The sequence below is a fragment of the Monodelphis domestica genome, chromosome 3, assembly GCF_027887165.1.
Source record: "Monodelphis domestica isolate mMonDom1 chromosome 3, mMonDom1.pri, whole genome shotgun sequence".
Taxonomy (NCBI): domain Eukaryota; kingdom Metazoa; phylum Chordata; class Mammalia; order Didelphimorphia; family Didelphidae; genus Monodelphis; species Monodelphis domestica.
The window spans coordinates 6,957,830-6,983,678 of record NC_077229.1 but is presented as its reverse complement, the minus strand read 5'-3'; the positions used below and the strand labels follow the sequence as shown (position 1 = coordinate 6,983,678).

Below are 25,849 nucleotides of genomic sequence, written 5' to 3'. Positions count from 1 at the left end.
TACATGGAACATCAATAGTTTTATTTCATATTGGAAACACACATCATTAGTTATCTTTTTATTTCTGTTGCTTCAGAAAGGGATAGGGTAAATTTCCTTCACACAATAGCAAGACTGGAACTGCAATGTGAATATCATCCCACATTTCTTAACATTCATAATGTTTCTCCGACATGTGAATTCTCTGATGTACTGTACAGTAAAATTAGAATACAGCCTGAATGCCTTTCCGCATTGCTTGCATTCACAAGATTTCTCTGCAGTGTGGGTTTCATGATGTCTAGCAAGACTAGCACTCAAACTGAATTTCCACATTGTTTGCATTCATAAGGTTTCTCCCCAGTGTGCCTTCTCTGATGTACAGCAAGATCAGAGCTCAGATTGAATGTGTTTCCACACTGTTTGCATTAATAAGGTTTCTCCCCAGTATGGATTCTCTGATGTCGAACAAGATTAGCACGATGACTAAATGTCTTTCCACATTTTTGGCATTCATAAGGTTTCTCCCCACTGTGCATTCTCTTATGTGCAGCAAGACTGGAACTATGACTAAATGTCTTTCCACATTGTTTACATTCATAAGGTTTTTCCCCAGTATGGATTCTCTGATGTGCAGCAAGATTGGAACTCTGATTGAATGTCTTTCCACATTTTTGGCATTCATAAGGTTTCTCCCCAGTGTGCCTTCTTTGATGTACAGCAAGAGTGGACCTCCGACTGAGTATCTTTCCACATTCTTGGCATTCGTAAGGTTTCTCTCCAGTGTGCATTCTCTGATGCTTAGCAAGACATCGCCTCTGACCAAATGCCTTTCCACATTGCTGGCATTTATAATGTTTCTCCCCAGTGTGGATTCTATGATGTTTAGCAAGATGATACCTCTGACCAAATGACTTTCCACATTGCTGGCATTCATAAGGTTTCTCCCCAGTGTGCATTCTCTGATGCCTAGCAAGATTAGCACTAGAAGTAAATCTCTTTTCACATTGCTTACATGCATAAGGTTTCTCCCCAGTGTGGATTCTATGATGTGTAGCAAGATGGGATCTCTGACTAAAAGTCTTTCCACATTCCTGGCATTCATAAGGTCTCTCCCCAGTGTGCCTTCTCTGATGTACAGCAAGACTGGAGCGCAGACTGAATGTGTTTCCACATTGTTTGCATTGATAAGGTTTCTCCCCAGTCTGCCTTCTTTGATGTTCAATACGGGATAAATTTTGAGACGCAACAGAGAATTCTCCAGAAATTAAGTTATTGGGACAATCTCTCATGAATCTTTGTAAGATCATTTCTTCTACAGGAGAGTTCACCTTTGTTGGATTCAACTTCATTTCAGGTATGATCTCTCCTAAAATAAACAAACAGAAGGAACTTCTGGGATAACATGAATGCAGTGTAGAAGCAGGACTCTCTCTTCACCACTTACCATTATAAACTACTTCAAAAGGTCAAAAAAACCAAATTCATATGAACGAAGGGACTCCACTGTACGGCACAGCATTGAAGGTATGTGGGATTTCGGCATTTCCACACTATAAAGGGTGGAAATAGCTTCAACCAAAACGCAAGCTGATCAACCCTCCCACACCCCACGTACAGAGACACATACTCAGAGCCAACGTGCTAGAATCAGCAAGCGAGGGGCACCTCGAGGTCCTTGGCAGCCGACTAAGATCATAAGGGACCTACCCCTGAGAGCTCCTAGACGAACCCCCAACACACTGAAGACTGTGGAACTTATAATCAAAAGATTTAAACAGAAAACCAGTCTTTAAAGACCAGAATTGGGCAATTGGAAGCCAATGATCTTGCAAAACAGCAAGAATTAGTAAAGTGAAAAGAATGACAAAATAGAAAAAAACATGAAATATCTCACTGACAACATAAAACTGGTCTAGAAGAGAAAATTTGAGAATCATTTGTACTACCTGAAAACCGAGAAATAAACAGAAATCTTGACATCATACTACAACAAATTATCTTAGAAAACTACCCTGATGTTCTTGAACAAGAGGGCAAAATAGACATTTGAAGTTCTCTACACTAAATCCTCAAAAAACAACCTGCAAGAATGGAAAAAAAATAATCTAGACAAAGTACCGGTCAATTCAATTAAAATAAAAAAGGAAAGAAGAAAGCCATTTTAACAACATCATAGATGAAAAGGGAGACCTCACCTCTAATGAAGACAAAATGAAGGAAATCATTAAAAACTATTTTGCCCAATTATATGATAATAAATATGGCAATCTAAGTGATATGGATGAATATTTACAAAAATATAAATTGCCTAGATTAACAGAAGAAGATATAGAATTCTTAAATAATCCTATATCAGAAAAACAAATTGAATAAGCAATCAAAAAACTCCCAAAGAAAAAATCCCAAGAGCCAGATGGATTCAAAAGTGAATTCTATCAAACATTCAAAGAACAGCTAATTCCAATACTATACAAACGATTTGACATAATAAGCAAAGAGGGAGTTCTACCAAACTCCTTTTATGACACAAATATGGTACTGATTCCAAAGGCAAACAGGTCAAAAACAGAAAAAGAAAACTATGGACCAATCTCATTAATGAACATAGATGCAAAAATCGTAAGTAGAATACTCACAAAAAGACTCCAGCAAGTGATCACAAGAGTTATTCATTATGATCAGGTGGGATTTATACCAGGAATGCAAGGATGATTCAATATCAAGAAAACCATCTATATAATTGACCATATCAACAAGGAAACCAACAAAAATCATGATTATCTCAATAGATGCAGAAAAAGCCTTTTTTACAAAACACAACACTCATTCGTATTGAAAACACTAGAAAGAATAGGAATAGAAGGACCTTTCCTAAAAATAATCTAAAACCATCAGAAATTTTCATCTGCAATGGGGATAAATTAGAAGCATTCTCAATAAGATCAGTAGTGAAACAAGGATGCCCATTATTACCTCTATTATTTAACAGTATATTAGAAAAATTAGAGAAGAAAAAAAATTGAAGGTATTTAAAATAAGTAATGAGGAGAGCAAGGTATTACTCTTTGTGAATGATATGATGGTCTAGTTAAAGAATTCTATAGAATTCTATAGAATCAACTAAAAAGCTAGTGGAAATAATCAACAACTTTAGCAAAGTTGCAGGATACAAAAGAAACCCAGAAAAATCATTAGCTTTTTTAGAAAGAGAAATTCCATTTAAAAATCTCCCTAGGCAATATAAAATATTTAGGAAACTATCTGCCAAGACAAACACAGGAACTATTTGGACACAACTACAAAACACTTTCCACACAATTAAAACTAGATCTAAATAATAGGAAAAACATTAATTAATCAAGGGTAGGATGAGCTGACATAATAAAAATAAAATTCCTACCCAAACAATCTTACTTTTTTAGTGACAGACATATCAAACTACTCAGAAACTTTTTTATCACATTAAAAAAAATAACAAAATTCATTTGAAAAAACAAAAGATCAAGAATATTAAGGGAAATAATGAAAAGTGAAGGAAGGTGGCCTAGCAGTATCAAATCTTAAACTATAAAGCAGTGGTCCTCAAAACTATATGGTACTGGTATTACAGGTAAAAGTAGTGGTTTTTGACTGAATGTACTAAATTAGTGGTTGCCAGGGATTAAAATTCAAACCCAATGAAATACTCAAGTCAGTTTGGGATTTTTAATTACAACTTACTCCTGCCTTGAGTAAGTTAAAGGGAGTTCAGAGGTCTCAGCCAAGGGACCTTTCTCAGAAGATTGAATCTAGCTCGGCTTCCAGCCACAAGGCCACCTCCAAGATGAGGGGCCTCCTAGGAGGGTAGTGCCTTTCAGGAGGTCAAGGAAAGGAGGAATCAGCCTAAACACTCACCAAGGTCACTCAGAGAAGATGGCTTACCTAATCTACGCTACAGAGCCAAATGCCACAATCACGCCAAAATGACATCAGGAGCTGCCAATGCTGCTGAGAGAGCCCAATGACACTGAGAGACTGATCACAGGAAGTGATGAGAAATATATAGGCAGTTCTTTACATCACTTCCTGTGTCTCACAAGTACCAATGGTAGCGTAAGCTTGGCTTAGGACAGCCCAGGGGTCCAGTCAGTTGTTTTTGATTTGTGACTTGCTAACAAATGTCGGTCATAGGCCTTCCTCCACCACACATAATCCTTAAGTGGGGGTATATACATTTCTTCTTGTTCGAATTCTAAAAACTAAGGAGGATGGAATAAAACTAAAATTCACATTGGCTGAGAGACAGAAAAGAGGATCAGTAGAATAGACTTGGGGTAAGTGACCTCAGCAAGACAGTCTATGATAAACCCAAAGATCCTAGCCTTTGGAAGAAAAATCCACTATTTGACAAAAACTGCCGGGAAAATTGAAAAACAATATGGGAGAGATTAGATTTAGATCAACATCTCACACCCTACACCAAGATGAACTATGAATGGGTGAATGACTTAAATATAAAGAAGGAAACTAAGTAAATTCGGTGAACACAGATTCCAACATGTCAGATCCTTGAAAAGTAAAGATTTTAAGAGAAACAAGAATTAGAAAAAAATTACAAAATGTAAAATAAATAATTTTGATTACATTAACTTAAAAAGGTTTTGTACAAACAAAGCCAATATAACCAAAATTAGAAGGGAAGCAACAAATTGGGGGGAAATCTTCATAACAAAAAAACTCTGACAAAGGTCTAATTACTCAAATTTATAGAGCTAAATCAATTGTACAAAAAATCAAATCATTCCCCAATTGATAAATGGGCAAGGGACACGAATGGGTTATTTTCAGATAAAAAAAAACCCAAACTATTAATAAACACATGAAAAAGTGTTCTAAATCTTTTATAATCAGAGAAATGCAAATTAAAACAACTCTGAGGTACCACCTTACACCTAGCAGATTGACTAACATGATAGTAAAGGAAATAAATGTTGGGGGGGATGTGGCAAAATTGGGACATTAATACATTGCTGTTGGAGTTGCAAATTGATCCAGCCATTCTGGATGGCAATTTGGAAGTATGTCCATAGGGCACTGCTGAGTTTCTATTGTAAACAGATAATAAGGGAAAAGACTTGTACCAAATATTCATAGCTGCACTCTTTGTGGTGGAAAAAATTGGACAATGAGGGGACACCCTTCCCTCAATTGGGGAATGGCTGGACATATTATGGTATCTCTTGGTGATGGAATACTCTTGTGCTCAAAGGAATAATGAACTGGAGGAATTCCATGTGAGCTGGAATGACCTCCAGGAATTGATGCAGAGTGAAAGGAGCAGAACCAGGAGAACCTTATACACAGAGAATGATACACTGTGGTCCAATCCAGTGTAATGGACTTCTCTAGTAGCAGCAATACAATGTTCCAGGACAATTCTGACAAACCTATAAGAAAGAACACTATCTACATATCTACAGGAAGAACTATAGGAATAGAAACACAGAAGAAAAACAATCACTTGATTACAAGGGTCAGTGGGGATATAATTGGGGATATAGACTCTAAATGATCACCCTAGTGCAAATATCAATAATATGGAAATAGGTCTTGATCAAGGATACATGCAAAACACAGAGGAATTACATGTCAGTTATGGGAGGGGGGCTAGGTGGGGGAGAGCAGGTAAAGAACATAAATCTTGTAACCATGGGAAAATATTCTTAATTAACTAATTAATTTTTAAAAAGCAAAGAAAAAACAGTAAAATACACCTATATAGTGACTTATACACATATATAACTTTAATCTCCTTTCATCCACTGTCAGAACATAAACTGCTTTATATCCTATTTCCTCAGATAAGAAGTCTTCCAACTTAAATGGGCACAAACTATCCATTGAAAATGCCATTACCTCAATTTAAATAATAAAGAACCTCCTCTGTGATCTCATTTGCTCTTCATAACAAATATCAGTTTTTGGACAGGCTAGCTTTATTACATTCCAGAAAGGCTGGATGAGTGACTTGACCCAAAATCCTAGCAGCTGAGACCAAATTTTATGACTCGCAGTGCTCTATCCACAGTACAAGACTATTCACTTTCAATCTTTTTGCTCTATACATTCAATCCTCTCTTCATAGGTAAGACACCACTGAGTGTATGCAGACTAAATAATCCTATTATTTCATCAGCTAGCTTTTCTGTAAGCATTATCTAATTCACTTCATGACTGCTTTGATCTATTTTTTCTTCTAGTATCTGAGATCAGATGAAGAAATTCTGTTCCCTACTCCTTGAGAGTAGCCATTACTTTTCTTTAAATGTCTCTTTTCACTAAAATAAAATCCTTCAACTAAATACAATTGAAAAAAACAAAAACAAAAAAATGGCATCTCCCACGTTTAAAAATTTGTCTCATACAGTAAGTTGAGTCCATGATCCTTTTATAAGGAAATGGGCAAGAAAGCTAGTACAACTATCTTCCTATTACCCCCCTTATATACCTACTGACTTTTTCACGATATTCTCCTTAAAAATCCCAATACAGGTGGTGGTGCGTTCTCATTGTACCTCAGAAACTTGCTAGGACTTTTAAGCCTGAGCAAGTTACAGGAGCTCTCTTGGTCTCAGGACTCTCAACTATAACATGGACATAATAATATCAAGTGACTCCTAGGGTTCCTATGAGGATCTAATGAGATAATATTTATCAAGTGTATGATATATACTAGAGGCCATATGCAAATGGTGATGTTTATTTTTATCATTAGAATTTGGATGATTTCCTCCTTGCATTGCTTTTCTCCTTAAACTGTCATTCTCTTCACTCCTCTAGTTCCTGATTTATTTCCCTGTTCAATTAAATGCATTTCCATTCCCAACACTCCTTTCTCCCTGGATCATCTCAGAGTGAGATTCAGGATCTGTTCCTTCTTTCTAAACCACCCCTATGTTTGGGTTCTAGATTGTGACCTCCAGGATGGTCCAGACTGCTGTTTACCTTCCTCAGTAGGCTCCTTACATTCTGGTCTCTCTCCTGGAAGGCAAATGCAAGCTCTGGCCTGTCCTGTTTCTGTCTCTCCCTTGCAATTATTACTCAGCAGTCAATAATAACTCCATTGGAACTAAAACAGACCCAATCCTGAAGATCCCAGAAACTTCTCTGTAGGCTCTCATCTCCCTAAAGTGAAGTGCTGTGGTCACCTGATTGTCTAAGAACAGGATAAAGACTGAGCCCCAGAGACCAGGAAAGGCCTGGAGCTGATGATTGAGGGAAAGCTTAGCTCTGCATCACTTCCAAGTAAGGCAGCAGCCTTCACTCCTGCTCATGGGCTGCAGGTCAATGGAGTGAAGGAAAATCAGGAAACCAGCTGCCTGGCTCCACTCAACATTGAGGCTCCCTGACCTCAGCTATGTCCTTACCATGGCCAGGCAATCCTATGATGTCTCCCTCATGGTTTCCTTTTGCCACCCAGCACAGCAGCCTTCCAAATATTTCCCAGATCTCCAGCTCTCCCTTATGGCATCCTCCCATCCCCTGCCTCACCTTCTAAGCTGAGAAGTTGGCTTTATATTACACTGAACAAAAGCTGGACCTCTCTGCAGGGCTCTCTTATCTTGAACATCTCACCCAGCTCAGCTGCCTCCTTTCCTCTTGGGACTGAGGATCAGAGGAAAAGGTCATTCTTCTCCTAGCTAAAGAAAATCTCTTTCCATGCACAAAGAAGCCCATCCCATCCCTCATGTAAACCCATCTACTCCTCCCTGCAGTGCCCCCATTGTTCTTTCATCTTCAGCCTTTCCCACACTAATGAGCTAATGACTCTCTTCCTGTGAGAACCAATAAACCACTTCTCCCCAATGCTCCAAACACTCTCACTTGATCTCTTCCTCCCCCTGAGATACAATTGAACATCTGTCCTCAGGTTCAGGGCTAAACTTCTAGAGATGACCAGGTGCAGTGAGTTGTGCCACTGCCTTTCCCTTGATTTCTCTGCTATACTTTCCCCGAGAATCCTCAGTCTGGCTCTCCCGAAGCTTGTAAGAATTGAATTAATATTTCTACCCAGAAATATTCTTAATAAAGTTTAATAGAAAGCGTAGACAATCATAGTTTTAAAATCTCATCATTCCTCTAAGTAACCTGAACACGAGTTGTCTAGCTTGCCAGGCCCTCCGTCTTTCCCCCTTCCCTGCCTGCTCTCTTCCCTCCTTTGTTCAAAGCCAAAAGCCAAAAGCCTAGAAAAGACCTGCCCCTTCCTTTTATTGACATACAGCATGTTCCTGGATGCAAAACCTGGCATAACTGTGTTATGTGAGGAATGCTGAGGGCCAGGTCAGGCTACTCAGAAGGAGGAGGGAATGAACTTTCTTGACAGGAGCTCCAGGCCACTTCCCCCCATTAGATCTCTAGTGCTTCTTTCCTTCAGAGCCTTCCCTCTCTGACTAACTACTCTGGAGGTGGGATCTAGAGGTCTTCTACAGAACTGTTGGCATGCTGCTACCTGCTTCAGCATAAAGTGAGCTCCATGAGGGCAGGGGATTGCCCACTACAGCCCTTTATGTCCCCTATAACTTAGCAAAGGACCAGTCACAGAGCAAGCCCTCATACGTGTTTCTAAATACTAAAGAGCTTAGAGGGGATAAGCTCGGCCCTTCTGGCATCTGCAAGAGACTTTCAGGCCCTTCAGTCCCAAACACTAACTTCTTAGAGGGTCACAGACCCATGAAGGGAGCTTATAGAAAATGGAGTCCAACAGCCTCATCTTACAGATAGGGAAACTGAGGCTGAGGGGTTCAGTAACTTGCCCAGGGAGCTCCTGCTAAAACCTCTGAAAAAGAATTCCAAGTCAGAACCGCTTGTCCCCAAATCTAACCCTGACTTCACCAGAGCACACAGAAGCCTCTGGTCACCCCAGCTCTCCCGCACCTCTTTCCCCTTCCCTCACCTGGGCAGCAGCTCCTCAGGCCTTCTTGCTCCAGCATCCATGGGGCTTCCCTCTGCTCCAAATAAGAGAACCCGTCTTCTGGGGAAGCTGGAAGCCCTGAGCAAGGGAGAGTTAGTCAAGTAGGAGGATGGAGAAGCTTGTCACTAAGTTCTCTTTAGGGAAAGGTTAGGGAGTCCAATCACTCCAATAAGATTCTCTGCCCATGGGGTTCCCACAGGAGCTTGTCCTCTCCCCTCTGTGTCTGTAATGCAGGATTCCAGGGTAGGATGTGCCTGTTACCCTGCAATGGGGACCTCAAATAACCAACAGCCCGGCTCCCCCATCCTGTGCTGGTCCATTCTGGCAGAAACTCCTAAACTCCCAAACTCAGTCTGAGGGTCATTCTGGGTCAGTCTGAGATGTGAGAGATTGCCTTTTGCCCCATTACCCTGCCTGATTCTCCCTCCCTGACACCTCTCTGAGCCTTGTGGACTCTTCTCTCAGTGAGTCTCTACCTCCTCCCCTGGGGAATTCAACCATCCTCCTTGGGCCCTAAGCTGTCTCTCAGCCAGTCCATTCATCTTGACAATGATGGAGGAGGGCAAGAAGGGGCTGCAGGAGGTTTATGGGGCCCCCTGGGGGAGAGTCTCCTCAGCATATAGGATGGTAAGAGGAGTGGGGAGAAGTTGGGGAACTAATCTGGAACCAGAATCTTAGGTTCTGGGCATTTTCTTCAGAGAAGGCTGGACTCAGTCCACAGTTATCCATTATCTGGGAATGAGAGGTAGCTAGAAGGGGAGGAGGAAGGGGCCTGGGATTAGAGGCAGGAAGGGCTCATTTTACATTTCGACAAACAGCTCTCATGTGGGTGATTCAGAACAAGTCACTTAATCAATTCTCTTTTCTCGTCTGAAAAATGGGGATATTTCTGTCACTGAATTAAGAAAATGAAGGTTAGGAAGAAATGCCATAACACAACAGAAAAAACCCTCAGCAGAGCAGCGGGCCAGGAGCACGTCATTATAAACTCTTCATCCCTTCTCTCCCTTCCTCATAGGCTCTGCTCGAGCCTTAGGACAATAGGAAGGAAGACTAAGGACAAACCATCTCTCCTGGGGACACCTAGGAGCTGTGGCCTATGGATTTATGCTGGTTACAGAGAAAAAGATCCCCAATAGTAGATCCACCCTAGAGGGGAAGAGGTTGGGAAGAAAACCCTCCTGAACAGTTTTCCTAAAGGGGTTTGAGAGAAACAATTCCATGCCTGGGAGAGGCAAGACGAAATCAGCTCTGAGATTACTTCTATGTCTGAAATCCTCCAACATGCATTTGATCTCAGATTTCAGGAGTACCAAAGGGAGCCCCCAAGGTCCCACTGCATGATGCAAAGTCCTTTTACAGGATAATCAGGCAGCAGGAGGGCCTGGCTCTGGGACTCAGCACACCAGACCTCATTCCTTCCTCATGATTAAAAACTGCTCCTAATCCTGCCTGCTGCTGAGGGCGATAATCCCTTGGATGGCTGATTTGGGAAGCAGGGAGAGTCCTTACCCACAGAGAGCAGGTTCCGGGCATTCTCCAGCATCACCTCCTTGTACAGCTCCTTCTGGGGAGGGGACAGGAGGCGCCACTCCTCCTGTGTGAACTCCACAGACACATCCTTGAATGTCACCACCTCCTAGAGCAGCCCAGGTCAGAACACAGAGAGCTGAGAGTCACATCACAATGAAGAGCCCACCTCTGGTCAGTTGTGGAAGGAAACTGACCCAGAGAAGGGAGGGGCCCAAAGCCAGAGCTTGGAGGGGGTGGGGTGGGGAGGTAAAAGACAGGGAAGGAGGAAGACGGGGGCTATTATACCTTCCCCAGAACTAATTGGCTGTCTGGGCTGGGGGTTACTCTCTCAGCTTTCCTGATCTCTGACAATCCCAGGCTGAGCAAGCTGAATAAAGAAATATCTAGAAAAGCTGAGACTGACTGACATTCTTCCCCCCCCCTTTTCTCTTCCTTAATATCTTCCCTCTATTGTAAAATAAATGACCATGAATCCCATTTAATGCAGTAATGCATTTTGGGACTTATTACTTAAACCTCTGTTGAACACCAATTAAATATTCAGTCCAACCATAAATTTAACATAGGGGAAGTGCAGAATCCAGCTCTTGGGCACTTCATCACTGTTTTAGTGTCATTTCAAGGCATTTGCTGGCCTTGGAAGATTCAGTCCAGCCCCAGGGAGTCAGATCTAGCCTTTCTACACCCCCTTTGGGCCCTGATCTTGCACTGGACTCACACAAGAATCTCTTCTTAGTCTGAGGAGAGGAGGAGGGCTGGGGCAGGGCTGGCCCTTTATTATTGATTATTCCAGTCAGTCACAGTGTCCCTGACTAGCCCAGCTCTATAACCAATGGTGACCCTCCACCCTATGAAAGACATCACTTACCCTATGTGTTCTTTGTTCTGTGTTCCCCCAAACCTATCAATGAGATCTAGCCTTCTCCTTAGGGTTTGGAGCATTAACAGAGGAAAGCTCCTGAACCCTTTTATTGACAGGCAGCATTCCCCTGCTTGACTTCCTTGGAGAGCTGTTGTAATTTACCCTTTGGTTAAATTTCACTCCCAACACCTGCAAATAGGAGCTTCACAATGAAAAGGAGTCTGAAGTATTTTTAGGAAGAGACCCCAAAGGGAAGAGATCATTTGCTTCTTGAACACCCCAAGCAGCAGGAATGCAGAAGGAATGGATAACTGAAGACAATAGTAGTAACAGAAGCACATCAGAGAGAGCAGAAAGAGGCTTCTTTGAAAAACTACAGATAAGGACAAAGGGAGAAAGGAGGAAACCCAGGAGATCTAAAAGTGAAGGTGAAGACAGAGGGGATCATGGGAAGAATCTTGGGGTGTCCCATCTGCTCCAAGAGGATTGTGAATCTTAAAAACTGCTCAGACTCTACATTAGAAGATTTGGTTAAGCTATTCCATTGTAACAAATGGAGGCACTTGATCAGGAATGTATTGGGAATTTTAACATTACTCCACCTATACTTGGGCATACTTTAGGGGAAGATAAAGCTGTAAACTCCTTACACAATGAAAAAGTCCCCAACTCATAGTAAAGCTAGAACCTTAAGCTAGGTCTATTTTTAGATTTAATACAAAAGGGTGTTAAGTACCTATAAAAATTAAATTAATCACTAAAAGGTCAAGCAACTTACAAAGGGCAAGCTTAGCAAAGAGATGTGAAATACTCAGAAGATACAATCTAATTAGAGAAGGTGATAACAAAAGAAGATGTGAACTAAGAATGGTCAGTCCTGGGGAAAAGGTCTACTGTGACTGGTAGATGCGAAAATTTAGGGGAGGTGACATAGGAGAAATTTCTCTTTAAAAGGAGCTGGCTCTTTGAACTTAATTGGAGTTTGGAGTTAGTTTGGAGGAGCTGGGGCTCTGAACTCAGTTCAGGAGTTGAGGATTTCAGTGAAGGACTGGAGTTTTGCTTGGGACAAATCTTGTGGTGAGTGATAAAAGACTAACTAGTCTCTCTTAAGGCTCAGGCCTAGGCCCTTCATACTATTTACTCTCTACTCTCTCTCTCCCTTCCCTTAATTTCTTCATTTGTATTAATTAAAATCTCCATAAAACCCAGGGGACTTGGGTATTTTCATATTTGGGAATTTTCCCATGGCAACCACTTATTTTTTATTTAAATCAAGACACTAAAAATTATCTTTACAGTTTTTGCAATTCACAGTCTTGAAACCCACATTTTCCAGGTTATAGGATGCTTCTTGTGTTAGACTACAGGACCACAGGGGAGAAAAGGAGGTAGATACAGAGAAGACGGGGACACACCCAGAGCATCATAAGATCAAAAACTTTCATTTTCATTCCCTCTACATTCAGCCTCTGTTCTGCCCTTTTGGGGATTCCCCAAGAGGCAAAAGACAGTTCTTGTCCTCCAGGAGTTCACAGTCCAGTGGCTTAGGGAGACAATACACAGACATAGACATAAATCAAGCTCTGTCTAGGAGAAATAGGGAAGAATGGAAAGAATGAAAGCACTCTCACTAAGATGGACAAGGGAAAGTTTCCTGTAGAAAGTCTTAGTCTTTAATTGGGAGTTACAGTAAGTTTAAAGAGGTCAGTGATGTGAAGTGTGGAGGGAAAATATTCCAGACATGAGGTAAAGCCATTGAAAATGCCTGGAACGAGACACAGCCAGATCACATGGTGGATTGAATGCCAGATCTGGAGTGAGGAAGACCTGGATTCAAATGTGACCTCAGTCACTTCCTAGCTGTGTGATCCTGGATAAGTCACTTAACTCTGACTGCCTAGTCCTCATCACTTATCTATCTTACAACTGAACCTGAGATGAAAGGTAAGGGTTAGAAGAAAAACAAAACCTTTTCCATTTGGGGGCATTTAGGAGATTCAGAGGATGGACAACTAGAACTAGAGATAGAGGATCCTGGGTGCAAATATGACCTCTAACACGTTCTACCTATGTGACCCTGGGTAAGCCACTTATTCCCAATTGCCTACCTCTTAGCCATCTTCTGCCTCACAACAGATGCTTACCATCAATTCTAAGTCAGAAAGAAAAGGATTCTTTAAAAAGTCTGCAGGTGAGGCCAGGTTCCCTAGATCTAAGAATATAGACTAAGAAGTAATGAATAAGAAGACAGGAAAGAAGACTTAGAACACCAAACAGAATTGCATTTATGGAGTAGGGGAGTAACATGATCAGAACTGAGCTGTAGGAAAATCACTCTGGTAGGAGAACAGAGGAGGCATTGGAGTAGGAAGAGCCTTGTGGGAGAGAGATTCAGCAGCAGGATGTCTCAATAGTCCAGGAGGGAGGTGAGGTGGGTCTCCACCAGGAGGATGGCAGTGCCACAGGAGAGAAGGGGGCATATTGGGGAGACACTACAGAAACTGACAGGTCCTGGCATCATATTGGATATGTGGGAAAGGGACAGTGAGGAGTCAAGGGTGGCTCCTTGGTTTTGAGGCTGAGAGATGAGAAGGGTGCAGCTATCAAGGTGGGGGTTCTGTCTTGGTGAGAGAGAACACTGTGTTTTGGACACACTCAGCTCAAGATGCTTACTGGTCACCTAATGTGAAATCCCTGCAAGAAAATATGAGAAGAAAGACTAGAGGTCAGCACAGAAATTAGACCAGAAAATACAGCTCTGAGACTCATCAGCAGAGAGATGGTGCTTACATCACTGGTAGCTGATGAGATCACCAAGTACAGAAGTCCAGAGGGAGAACAATAGAGAGCCAAAGACAGGGTTAGAGGATCTCCCTCACCCTAATCCCACTGTTACAAGATCTAGTGGAAGAGCCAGCAGAGAAGACAGAAAATCACAGGTCAGAGAGGTAGGAGCTAAACCAGGATAGAGAGACAGAGAGACAGAGACAGAGAGACAGAGAGACAGAGAGAGAGAGAGGACCATTTCCTAAAATTCTAGAGAGAAGAGAATATCAAGGAAGAGAGAGTGGGCCAAAAGCAACAAAGTTTGCAGATAGGGCTGAGAGAAGAAGGACTGAGGAGGAGGTCTCTAACCTCTCAGAAAGAGAACATACAGGGGAGGAGGTTCGGAGTAGAAGGCAAAGTCTGAGAAGATGGATAGAGGCCCTACCTTGACATGGAAGGGGGTTCCACTGATGAATGTTCTCATGGTTAAAGGGATATGAGGACTCACACTGAGGCCAGAGAGACTTGGTTCCTGGAATCTACTTCTCCTGGGGGGGAGGGGAGGAGGCTGCAATTTGTAGTCAGAGTGCAGGTGTCCAGTGTGGCACTTGGAGGACAGGGATAGCTTTGACCCAGGAACCAGATTTCCAGGCAAATTTGAAGAAAATTAAGAGGTTAACTGTGATAAATGAAAGATGAAATGCCTGAGCAATCTAAGCTCTGCTCTTCTGAGCACATCAATTTATTAAAGCAATGTATGCCACCTGCCCAACCAATAAGGACCAGGTCCTTTCCTGGGCTTAGTGCTGGACCTCAAAAGCAGGGGGGGAGGGGGGGAGGAAGAGACTTTTCTACCTTAAAAGAGATGAATTAAATAAAACCAGTGAATGCAAAGGAAACAATACAATGTTGGGTCATCTGCTTTCTAAATAGAGGAAAGAATTGCCAAATCAGGATGAGGAAGAGGAACAGAGGAAGTTCTCTAAAAAGGGGTCCCACTCCTTCCCAAAATCTGTAAGCAATCAAAAGAACAAAGAAGCAATAAGTGATTGATCAATATGGACCCAGATTGCAGATAAGACCCACTAATGCCTGAGATGTACAATGAGGAGAAAACTCCTTCCATCAGTCTCAGAATCTGACTATGTCAACCTAAGCTTGCACCTTAGCCGAGGGTCTCTAAACAGCAGGTACAGGCAGTCCAGTTTCCAAGTCAGGCAGGAAGAGGTTCAAATAATGTAACTTGGCTTTCTCCCAATTCTCCTGATTAAATAAACTTTCCTCACCAGACAGAATTTGGATAAGGCCACAAAATGAACAGAAGGGAACTGAGCCAGCTCTAGCAATGAGTCACAAGATAAGGAATGTTTCCACAATTCACCCCTTACTGCCCCAAACCCTTCCTTCCTTCCCAAGAGGGAATCAGCTCAGGAGATGGCACATGGTCAGCTTGTTCACACACCTTACAGGAAAGGCTGACACCATGCTTTATGGGAACACTGAAAACAGAGATTTTCTGGAAACAGCAGCCAGATCAGCCTCAACATCTCTCTCAGAGAGGGGGAACTCCACCCTTTAGTCCACACAAATTTCTCTAATGAAACTTCACAGAAGCTGCTTCAGATTAAACAGAATTTATATAGTTTCAAATCCAAAAATATAATCCAGGGAAAAAAAATGTAATTTCACCCCTCATGCCCTGAGGAAGAGGATATCTGACAGGGCTGAATAAAATCCTAACAAAATTCATTTGGGAAAAACAAAAGATCAACCATATCAAAGAAAATGATGAAAAGAAGACAGGATAACTGGGGAACAGCAGACCAGATCACAAGTCAGCAGTCATCCTAAACCTGGGGTACTAGTAAGTAAGGAGATAAAGCAATGGAACAGATTAAAGAAAATACCTCCTGTCAAGTGGCATGAGAGGGTGCCTCAGTGATGTTTTAATTTGCAGTTCAAGGACACAAAAGCTTAGCTGAATTCCAGATAGAGGCAATTACCCAAAAAAGGGAAAAGTTTGATTCCTTAAAGCAGAAAAACTTTTGCACAGAACCATAACCTCTGTTTACCTCAGGTTCTTCAACTGTGAAATGATGAGAATAAGAAGATTTACCGCAGAAGGTGATTAAACAGATGGCTGAAAGTAGATTTTTAGGAGAACATAAAGCACTCCATTCTGGCTGTATCCCTTTCTTTGCCATTGAGCTGGATGCCTTTGTGACAAGGCCAGGATGTCTCCCTCAGGACCTCCCTACCAATATTTGCAAAAATCTCCCAGGTTTTCCAGAAACTCACCCCTTTCTCTCTATTTGTCCAACAAGGGAAGGACTAGGCCAGTGAAGAATTCTACTGAATAGAGAAGGAATGTACCCAGCTGCTGGCTCAGGTACAAACACCTCTGCTCAAAATAGTCAAAGCTCCTCTTCTGAGAACAAGGTCCCATTTCTGTATGAGGAACCTTCCTGGGTTCACCCCAAACTCCTTGGAATCTCTCCAAGTCAGGGAGCTCAGCACCAGAATGCTGGTCTATTTCCCTACAAGGAATGTTCTCCCTCCTGTCTCTGGCCTTGGAGCTTCCTTCAAGTCCCAGCTGAATCTTCCCCTCAGGAACCAATGATCTCCCTTTAGAGCCTTCCTTCCCACAATGCCTCCCTTCATTGTGCCTGAACAGAGCTTGTTTGGATATGGCTGCTAAGGGGTCTCCTTAGTCAGACTTGGGGTTTGCTTGGAGGGTGGCCAATGGCTTCTCCCTTCCTTTGTGCTGAGGAGTGCCAGGCACAAACCAGGGTCTTCCTCTACACTGGTTGACTTGGGCTATGAAATGGGAAAGAGGAAGGACCTGGAAAAACCTGGGAAGATTCAAGGACTTGAAGCAGAAACTAGTGAGCAGCACCAGGGGACAAAGTCTTCCCTGAGGACCGCATAGACCAGAGGACACTCTCAGGCTCTGCTCCAGACCAGACTCAAGAGGGAACTGGTGAAAGGAAGCAGAGGAAGAGGGTGTGAATGTCACCAGGCAAGTAGAGAGATCAACAACACAATCCCTAGACAAGGAAGAAGAGTCAATGGTCATACTTGACATTCATTCGTGATGGGGAGAAATCTGAAATAGGAGCCAGTGCCTGGGGTGAGCTCTTGGGGACTGAGGGATCCAAGGGCCAATCAATCACTCCCAAAGCTAAGATGAGAGCCAAGAAGGGCAGTTCCTACTGCCTGGGATGTGAGGACAGAAATGGCCCAGTAGTTAGGAGGCAGCAGCTTCCCAGTCCATTTTGTGTCAAGAGCCAGGGAAAGACCTCATTGCCTGATGGGGATGGAATGCACTGACCTGGTCTGGGAATCTGTTCCTCTCAAAGGCCATCCCTGAGACTCCAGGCTCCCTATAGAGGTAGCAAAGTAGCCCCAGTGAATCCAGCTGGTGAAACTTCTCCATCTTTTCCCTGCCTTGTCTCTGTAAGGGTTAAATTAGGAGTTTTGACAAAATAAGAGAGCAGCTTTTAATCATTTAAGTTTTAATGAGAATAGAGTTATAAATTAATATTATCCCTCTAAGTGAAAGGAAAGAAAACTTCTAGCACCTTTTAACAATTAACAGTTTAAATTAAAATAAAGATAGTAAAAGAATATAGTAAAGGAGAGAAACATTAGAGGTAGAGAATGAAAATTTCCCAATGTTTATACTAGTTATCCAATAACTACCTATAACTATCTATATTTACTACCTAAAACTGCCTATATCTACCTATAATTGTCTATAACAACCACTAATAACAATCACCCCACAAATTTCCAAACCAATCAAGCCCCATCAAAACCAACTCAAATCAGTGTTTAATCCAACCCCAATTAGGTCTGTCAATGAAGAAGACCAGCTGGTGGCCAAAAATTGGAAAATGAGGGGATGCCCATCAATTGGGGAATGGCTGAACAAATTGTGGTATATGTTGGTGATGGAATACTATTGTGCTCAAAGGAATAATAAAGTGGAGGATTTCCATGTGAACTGGAACAACCTCCAGGAAGTGATGCAGAGCGAGAGGAGCAGAACCAGGAGAACATTGTACACAGAGACAAACACACTGTGGTATAATCGAATATAATGGACTTCTCCATTAGTGGTGGTGTAATGTCCCTGCACAATCTGCAGGGATCAAGGAGAAAAAAACACTATCCAAAAGCAGAGGACAAACTGAGGGAATAGAAACACCGAGGAAAAGCAACTGCCTGACTACAATGGCTGAGGGGACATGACAGAGGAAAGACTCGGAGCGAACACTCTGATGCAAATACTAACAACATGGCAATGGGTTCAAGTCAAGAACACATATGATACCAGTGGAATCACGCGTCGGCCACAGGGGGTGGGAGGGAGGAAAAGAAAATGATCTTTGTCTTTAATGAAAAATGCATGGAAATGAACAAATAAAATACTATAAAATTAAAAAAAAAAATGAAGAAGACCAGCCACCTTCTAAAAAGTTCACAAAAGAAAAAACACCGAACAGCCCATACCCAAACCCAAAAAATATCTACAGTCTAAAACCAAAAAGCACTCTCAGTAAGCTCAGACCTGCATTTACATTCTAGCAAATACCCACCAGCCACCAAACTTTCCCCCAACTGCCAGCAACTGATGGAATGACCAAATGATGCTGGTCCCCTTTTATACCCTTTCCCTACAGCACTTCTTGTCTCTATGGTTCCTGCTTCCTAGCTCTATGGTTTCTGCTTCCTGCAACTCAGCTGGTTAATCCCTATACATCTCTATGGTAAGAAGACCTCCAGGTCACTTGTTAAATTAAAATGGGAATAAAAAATTCCTTTTTACACCTCCCCACTCAGATTTTGACCCTCCCCCCCCCCCCACTTTCTGATCCCCATGAATGGAGCTCCAGCCAAAGCTCTTCCCAACAGGCCTCCCTTGGCCCAGGGAACATCTGACTTCTCTATCCTTCTAAGCAGCAGGAGTTGGCCTAGAGCCCCCCTCTAGGGCACTCCCTCCCTGGACACTCTCCCCTCTTTCCCCCTGTGTAGAAAAAAAGTCTATCTTCTTCACTGCCTTTGGGCTCATTCCCCAGGACAATTGCTCTTGGTGGTACTTGAGAAGCTACCCTGATCTCCCTTCTAGCTTGGGATCTGGCTCAGCCCCATCCCTCCTAGGGCCAGGTCCTGGGCTTCTACATCCTTAGCTGGGGAGGGAGAAGGGACTCAAGAAGGGCAGAGGTTTTCTCTTCTCTTCCCAGGCCTGAGCCTTGCCCTCAGGGGAGAGCCTGCTATCAGCAGAGGGGGCGAGGCAGCTTGGGAAGAGAAGATGGTCTGAAGGGGAAGATGAGCCCCCTCCCTCTGATTCTCCGCTTCTGCCCCCTCCTTTCTCCTATCCTCCCAGACCCCTAGAGGCAGCAGAGGTTTGGGATCCCACACAGGATGTGCCCAGGCAGAACCTCCAGGGCTAGGGATGGGAGCCCAATCCCCTTTTGCATGGAAGGGGCTTAAGGGTTCTGCCAGTAGGAGGAGCAGGGAAGCATGGGAAAGGGGAGCCAAGAGAAGGGCTGGGAAGGCACATGGTCCAACAGAGCTCCTAGCAAGGAGGTGTAGGAATGACACTTGAATAAAGAGAATATTTAGAATGTTGGAAGCAGTGACAGGAAGGACAGTTGGAAGCAACAAGGAGGCTTGTGGGAAAGAGAACTAAGGAGGGGGTTGTGACATGGAAATCACTTTAAAAGACTGATATATATTAATTTAAGGTCGCCAAGGAATTCAGCTATGTAATTCCTAAATGAAAACTCAAGTCAGTAGTCAACCTTTTATGGAGTTTAATTACAAACAGGATGAAGAAAGGTATTAGAGATAGAGAGAGAGAGAGGGAGAGAGAAAGGGGAGAGAAGGGAATAGGGCTTAAATACCCCCTCTGTTTAGGCTGGGCCAAAGGCACAAGCCCTTAGATAGCTGAGGCAAAGAAAAGAGATCAGTCCCTATCACTCACGTGACCAAAATGGAGAAACAGTCTCATGGACCTCCACCTCCAGCCTCCTTCAGAGCAAGCCCTCCTCTCAGACCTCTCCAGGAGCTCTCCCTCCAGGACCTCTCTCCTCTCAGACTCCTTCAGAGCAAAACCTCCCAGAGCTAAACCTCCTCCTCCCCTCTCCTCAGACCTGCTATCTTTAAGGAAACCATCTAAGTCCCCTCCCCTCAGTTCTCACATCTACCAATCACTGTCCATGTCTTCCCTGTGCCAATGGTGGCTCTAGGGTAACCCAGGACCGCCCAGAGGTCTGTTTCCTTTGCACATGTCTGTTGAAGGTCATATTCTCAAATAATTAAATCTTGATCTTTGCTGCAGCTCTTCCTAAATCCTGTTACCCTGAGCAGGGTGGAGATTGGAAGTTCCAAGACCTGGTTCTGTCATTCCAAGTATCTCTATTGAATCAATTCTAAAATCAATCATGACTCAAAGAACTTCCTGTTCTATGCTTAAGCATAGGTCAAAGCCCTTTCCATTGTGTCCTAAAGTAGTCTTAAGTAGGGAGAAGGATCCTCCCATGCCAAGGAGTTTCATATTCTAATAGAGTTCTTACAATCAGTAGGAATTTTTTTTTTCCAAGTATGAAATTTCCCAATGGGGAAATTTCCAACATTCATAAGTCTAAGAAATTTTAAGGTTTACAGGGTCTTTTGCTCTCTGGACACTGGAACAGAGGACCTGGGCTCAGGACTCAAAACAGATACCTGAGATTTGCCACAAGTTCCCCTTGCCCTGAACAAATAGAAAGATTCCTCAAATCATTGGAGCACCTACCAACGGAGTAGAAATACCATCATCAGCTGCCGAGGGGCTTTTAACCCTGAAACCTCATGGGGTCACCCCAAAGACCTGTCCCAAACTGTGCCTACCAAAGGAGGACACTAGTGACCTACTACAGTGTAGTCTAATAGATAGCTTAGGGAGAAGGAAGAAAAACCCACAAAAGTCATAGCAGTTTGGCTCAGCTGAGCAGAGAAGACACCAACTGCTGGGGTTTCTGTTAGGGTTTCCTAATCCCTCCTTATTAATCCTCCCTTGTTCCCTGACCTAATAAACCACCCCTTTCTGAGTAAATTACAGTCAGATCAAAGTTGTCTTTTAGAGAATGAGAAAGGAGAAAAGGGGAGAAAGAGGGAACTGGAGAAGGCTGTCTACCTAGCTTTGGTCAAGGAAATCCAGAGTAGAAGCCATTCAGCCTTTCTCTTCAGGGTTGTGTACAGAGAGGAGGTTTTCTTGGGTCCCAGGTTCCAGCAAAGCCTTGGGGAAAAGTTGGTTCTTCAAGCCACTGAAGACTCTTGTTTGGGCAATGGTCTCTGTCCATCCTTGCTCAAACATCACCTCAGGGATACTACTCTGGAGTCCTTTAGTGAAAGGGAAGAGAGCCAAACGGTGTCTAACTCATCTCTGATCATCTCTAACACACAAACACACACACACACAAAGTCTCTCTGTCTCCATCCCTTTTCCTTCATCTATTATAAACATAACGGAGGATAGAGACACTGGAAAGACTCAAATGTTCCTGGGGGTGGCTGAGCATAGGAAAACAGGATGAAAGGGTGCTGGGGTCTCCCTAGGAACTGGGGAGGGTACCTTGGACCTTCTGGCACAGCTGAGGCTGAGAATCCCAAAGGGAACTAGAGCCAAGAAGCCCAAGGCCTGGGCTCTGATGGGAACCAGCCCAAGGGCCAGGGGGCCAGGAAAGGACTTTGGCTCCTGGGGAACCCTGAAGGCAAGAAGGCAGAGCTCAGGAAGGCTGGGTCTGAGGGCAGCACAAAGGAATCTCTAAGCAGGAGCTGGGGGTCAGGACACCTTGGTCAGGAATCCCTGGGCCCCTGGAATGGCTCCTCTCTCCTCCTAGACTCCACCACTGGGTTGGGATTCCACGAGGACCACCAACACAGGCTGGGCAGGAAAAAGTCCCCCCCCCCCATTCTAGGGACCCTTCCCTGTCCTCCCCTCCCCACAATGGCCTAGATATAGCCTGAGGAATGTGGGAGCAGCAGAGAGCTCCTGGATGAGAGCAGGGCTCCATGGAGTGGGGATGGGGACACCGAGGGAATGTAAGGCCCACAAACAGGGGCCATCTGGGAGTTCCGGCATATCGGCGTTTGAGCCATCTCAGGAGAATCAGGCAGTTGAAGGAGGGGGGTCAGTGTGGGAGAGGGAAGGAGAAAAAATGGGAAAAGCAGAACCAGGAACAGGGCCTAGATGTGGCCAAGAGACCAAGGGAGGCCCAAATGCCAAGAAACTGGCCCAAAGCTAAAGTCCCGCTCTCTGGGGCGGGGGAGTGGCTGCAGGAGGACCACCTTGTCTCTTCCATCCCAGAGGCCCCTTTGGGCTGTGGGAGGATCATGGGGAGGGGGGCTTCCCAGTGCTCCAAGGAGGCCCAGCCAGCCTCCAGAGGGAGATTTTTCCAGCCAGGAAGCCCTTTCAGGGGGTCAGGCCAGTCTCAGGGTTCAAAGACAAAAGGGGGAGCCACCTAAAGAGTACAGGAAGGGTCTGAGGCCATATTGGAACCCAAGCCCACGCCATTGCAGGGCTGGCACTCTCCCCTAGGTTTCCCAGCCGCCCAGGTTGGGCTCCCTTTGCCAGAGGGCAGTCCTCCCTGTGGGGAAGACACTCCTCCTCCCTCAGCCCTGACTGGGGCTCTGCTGGCCTCCTGGGCTCTCTTCCCCCTCCCTGCCAGCCTCCATTCAGCCCCTCAGGTGACTTTCCTTGGGTCTAGCCTACCCTGTATCAAATCCCCCATGATGCTCTTCAGCCCTGCTTCCTGCCACCCCCTCTGCCCAGGACACACCAGTCTCCTGGGAGTCCACGAACAGCACCTCCAGCTCCTGGCCAGGAGCCCCCTTCTCTGGCTGTCCCCCAGGGGTGGCTCACAGGCTCTCCCTCCCCAGCTCGGCCCACTGCCCTCTCTGGCTTCCCTACAGCCCAAAGGACAATTTCGCCTCCTCCGGGAAGCCCTCCTGATCTCCCCTTCACTCTCCGCCCTCCCTCTGCTCATTATTGCCTGTTTAGCCAGAATAGAGCCTGCTTGGGGTGACTGAAGCTGAGGCTGCCCAAGGTGGGAGGGAGCAGGAGCTCGGGTGTCCGGGGCCCAGAGGCTGGGAGGCAGGACTCCTGGGTCCTTACTGGGCACAGTAAAACTGCATCTGGTACTGCCTCACCCCTCCCTGGACACCCCCTCCAGGCAGGACGTTTTAGCAAGAAAGAAGATCCTGCAGAGGAATCCAGAGGTCACAGAGGACCACTGTCACACAGCAGAGGAGCCCCGGGATACATCATACCCCGCAGGAAACTCCCACCAAGGCTCTGCCCGTTCCGCTCCTCTCCAGGGCCAGCCAGTCAGCCCCGCTCAACTGCAGAGTCCCATGACCATTGCGGGGCGGGGGGAGGGGGGGGAATGGGGGTGAAGGGCGGCTAGAGGCTCCCGGGTTAGGAGGGGATCCAGGAATTGGGTTCCAGGAGGCCCAGGCGGGAGGTGTTTGCCCCAGAGGGAATCGTAAAAGGGAGGATTCGAACTCAGTCCAGCTCTCGGCTTCCCACCCTCCCCAAGGCTCCTCTCTCTCTCTCTCTCTCCCCGGCCCCCCTTTCCCGCCAGCACTTCATAATTACCGAGGCTGCAGGCGCCGGGCGGAGGAAGTTTCACAGCAGGTTAAGGAGCGAGGCGAGAAGAGCTCTGGCAGAGGAGGAGGAGGAGGAGGTGGAGGAGGTGGAACTGGTACGAGCTTCACTTCGCTGCAGTCTCGGGGCTTCCGGGAGGAAAGAAAAGCGTCCCGGGGCCTCAGGCGTGCGGAGTTCCAGGCTCTTCTGGGTCCTAAGACAGTGTGGGGGCCTCAGGGAGATTCTCCTCACGCGCTGGCGGCAGAGAAATGGGAACGGGCTGGGCGATTCGGTCCCCGCGCGGAAGGAACTCCCCAGGGGGGCGGGGCTTTGGGCAGCCTCGGTCTCGGGCACCAATGAAGGCCCGAGGAAGAAGGGCGCGTTTCCGCCGCGGGAAGTTCCCAGCCAGGTAGCAGAAGTTTAGTAATGGGAGAGCTCGCGAGCCTGGGAAGTGGAGACGGCGACTTCCGGGGATGGAGGGAGGTTCCGCCGGCCTTGGTGCTGGGATCAAGCGCGTGGGGAGCGCCTGTAGGACGAGGAAGGCAAGCTGAGGGGATGTCCCGGGCCTCGTAGCTACGGGCCTTCCCAGACAGTAAATCAGAAATTTATTCATATGTTTACTCTTGTGTTTGCCTCAGCGCAAATCCTACCATAACGCTAGGAGACCTCCGAGCCCTCTGCCAGGCCTTAAGCTTATGGTTGGACTGAATGTTGAATTGGTCACCACAGATTTGATTTCTAAATGCCGAATGGAGGGGGGGAGACAGAGACAGAATGAGAGGGAGAAAGAGACAGAGAGGAAGAGAGACAGAGAGAGGGCGGGAGTACAATGTAGTACAATTAGTTCTTTTAGAAACTGCTAGATTTAAAGTTATCTTGAGAGACTGATTGGGTGTAAGAATATAAGTTTATTGATGATGTCAGGGTTATTGGTTAGGCCAGCATCAAAACCGAGAAAGCTCTCATGGCTCTCTTGTACCAGGGACACCTGAGCTGGGTCAGGCAGCTTAATAAATACACTTTTAGAAGCTCGTTATTCAGCCCCTCTCTTGAGCATCCCAAGACATCTTAAACTGGTGATAGTTAATAAGAGGTAGTCTATTCACCTACCCCCCTCCCCATCCCCATAGAAGAAGAACCCTTGTCTCCTTCATTTATTAACCAAATTCTGTTTAGAAGGGAGACATTGTTTGGGATTCCCAATGTTAACTTGGTAATAACACAGAATTACCAAGTAATCAATAAAACCCACTCTTTAATGAGGAATAGGGATACAGTTCAAATATTTGGTTACTATACAAAGTCAGGCATTGAATACCTTACAAAACCAAAGGCCTTGAGACTGGGGGAACCACATCCCTGGGAGGAGGCACCACACTAGATGCCAACTCTACCCTAGGAGAAGATACTAGTTTAGTACACCCTAGATACATTCTCTGAAGAGGAAAGGAAATTGGGAGTCCTTATATCCTCTGGATAATTAAATATCACAAATAAGTTTGTAAACCTCTTTGTAGTCAGCAACTAGGGCATTAAGAAGCATCAGCTGAAACAAATCAAAGGCAAAAGCCAAACTAAAACTGGGCTTCATGAGAGGAAAACTTTCATCTAATAGGGAAACCTTCAAAGCAAAAAGGGGCTTAACATTTAAACCAAAATAGGGGTACTTGGCACTGGGATTTCTCAAAAATAAGGGTAAACTGAGTCATCCAGAAATCCTTGTTGACACCAAAGACAAAGAAAATGTCAAGGATAGCAGACTAGATGGAATCTCTGACTCAGATCCAAGATATAAGAATATACAGTCATTCACTCTAATATATAGGAATTAATCACTATATGAAAAACAAATTGTCACTGTACTAAGATACTATACCATTTGATGCATCTGTATTTAGTCTTGATATTATTTCATTATATAAGATGCATTTACACATAATAGATGAATTATTTCTCTTTTTAAATTGGGTTTTCTTGATGCCTTTTCTTGTCTTTTTAAAAAATAACCCTTACCTTCAGTCTTGGAATCAATACTATTTTGGATCTAAGGCAGAAGAGTGTCAAGGGCTAGACAATGGGGGTTAAATGACTTGGCCAGTGTCACACAGCTAGGAAGTATCTG

General features: G+C 44.6%; 1 protein-coding gene across 4 annotated transcripts; it reads right to left on the bottom strand.

Moving 5' to 3' along the window:
* Nucleotides 1-24,055, bottom strand: LOC103098320 (zinc finger protein 79-like). Of its 4 annotated transcripts, XM_007490620.2 has the most exons (6): nt 23,740-24,055; nt 21,277-21,482; nt 17,425-17,547; nt 10,445-10,571; nt 8,915-9,010; nt 1-1,348 (listed from the first exon to the last, which is right to left on the bottom strand). In XM_007490620.2, the coding sequence occupies exons 3-6, from the start codon at nt 17,527-17,529 to the stop codon at nt 408-410; spliced, it is 1,269 nt and encodes a 422-aa protein (XP_007490682.1). In that variant the 5' UTR covers nt 17,530-17,547; nt 21,277-21,482; nt 23,740-24,055; the 3' UTR covers nt 1-407. The 4 variants fall into 4 exon arrangements, with proteins under 4 accessions (XP_007490682.1, XP_056676427.1, XP_056676428.1 ...); XM_056820449.1 differs by lacking the exon at nt 21,277-21,482; XM_056820450.1 differs by lacking the exon at nt 17,425-17,547 and having other exon boundaries at nt 23,740-24,049.
* Between the last annotated feature and the right edge of the window lie 1,794 nt (nt 24,056-25,849).

Excerpts from the sequence above, each read along its gene's own strand:
- LOC103098320 (XM_007490620.2), bottom strand. The coding sequence starts at position 17,529 with ATGGAGAAGTTTCACCAGCTGGATTCACTGGGGCTACTTTGCTACCTC. Across the intron at positions 9,011-10,444 it reads CCGGAACCTGCTCTCTGTGG|GGCTTCCAGCTTCCCCAGAA; the intron begins GTAAGGACTCTC and ends TCCCTTGCTCAG. Across the intron at positions 1,349-8,914 it reads CCTGAGGAGCTGCTGCCCAG|GAGAGATCATACCTGAAATG; the intron begins GTGAGGGAAGGG and ends TGTTTATTTTAG.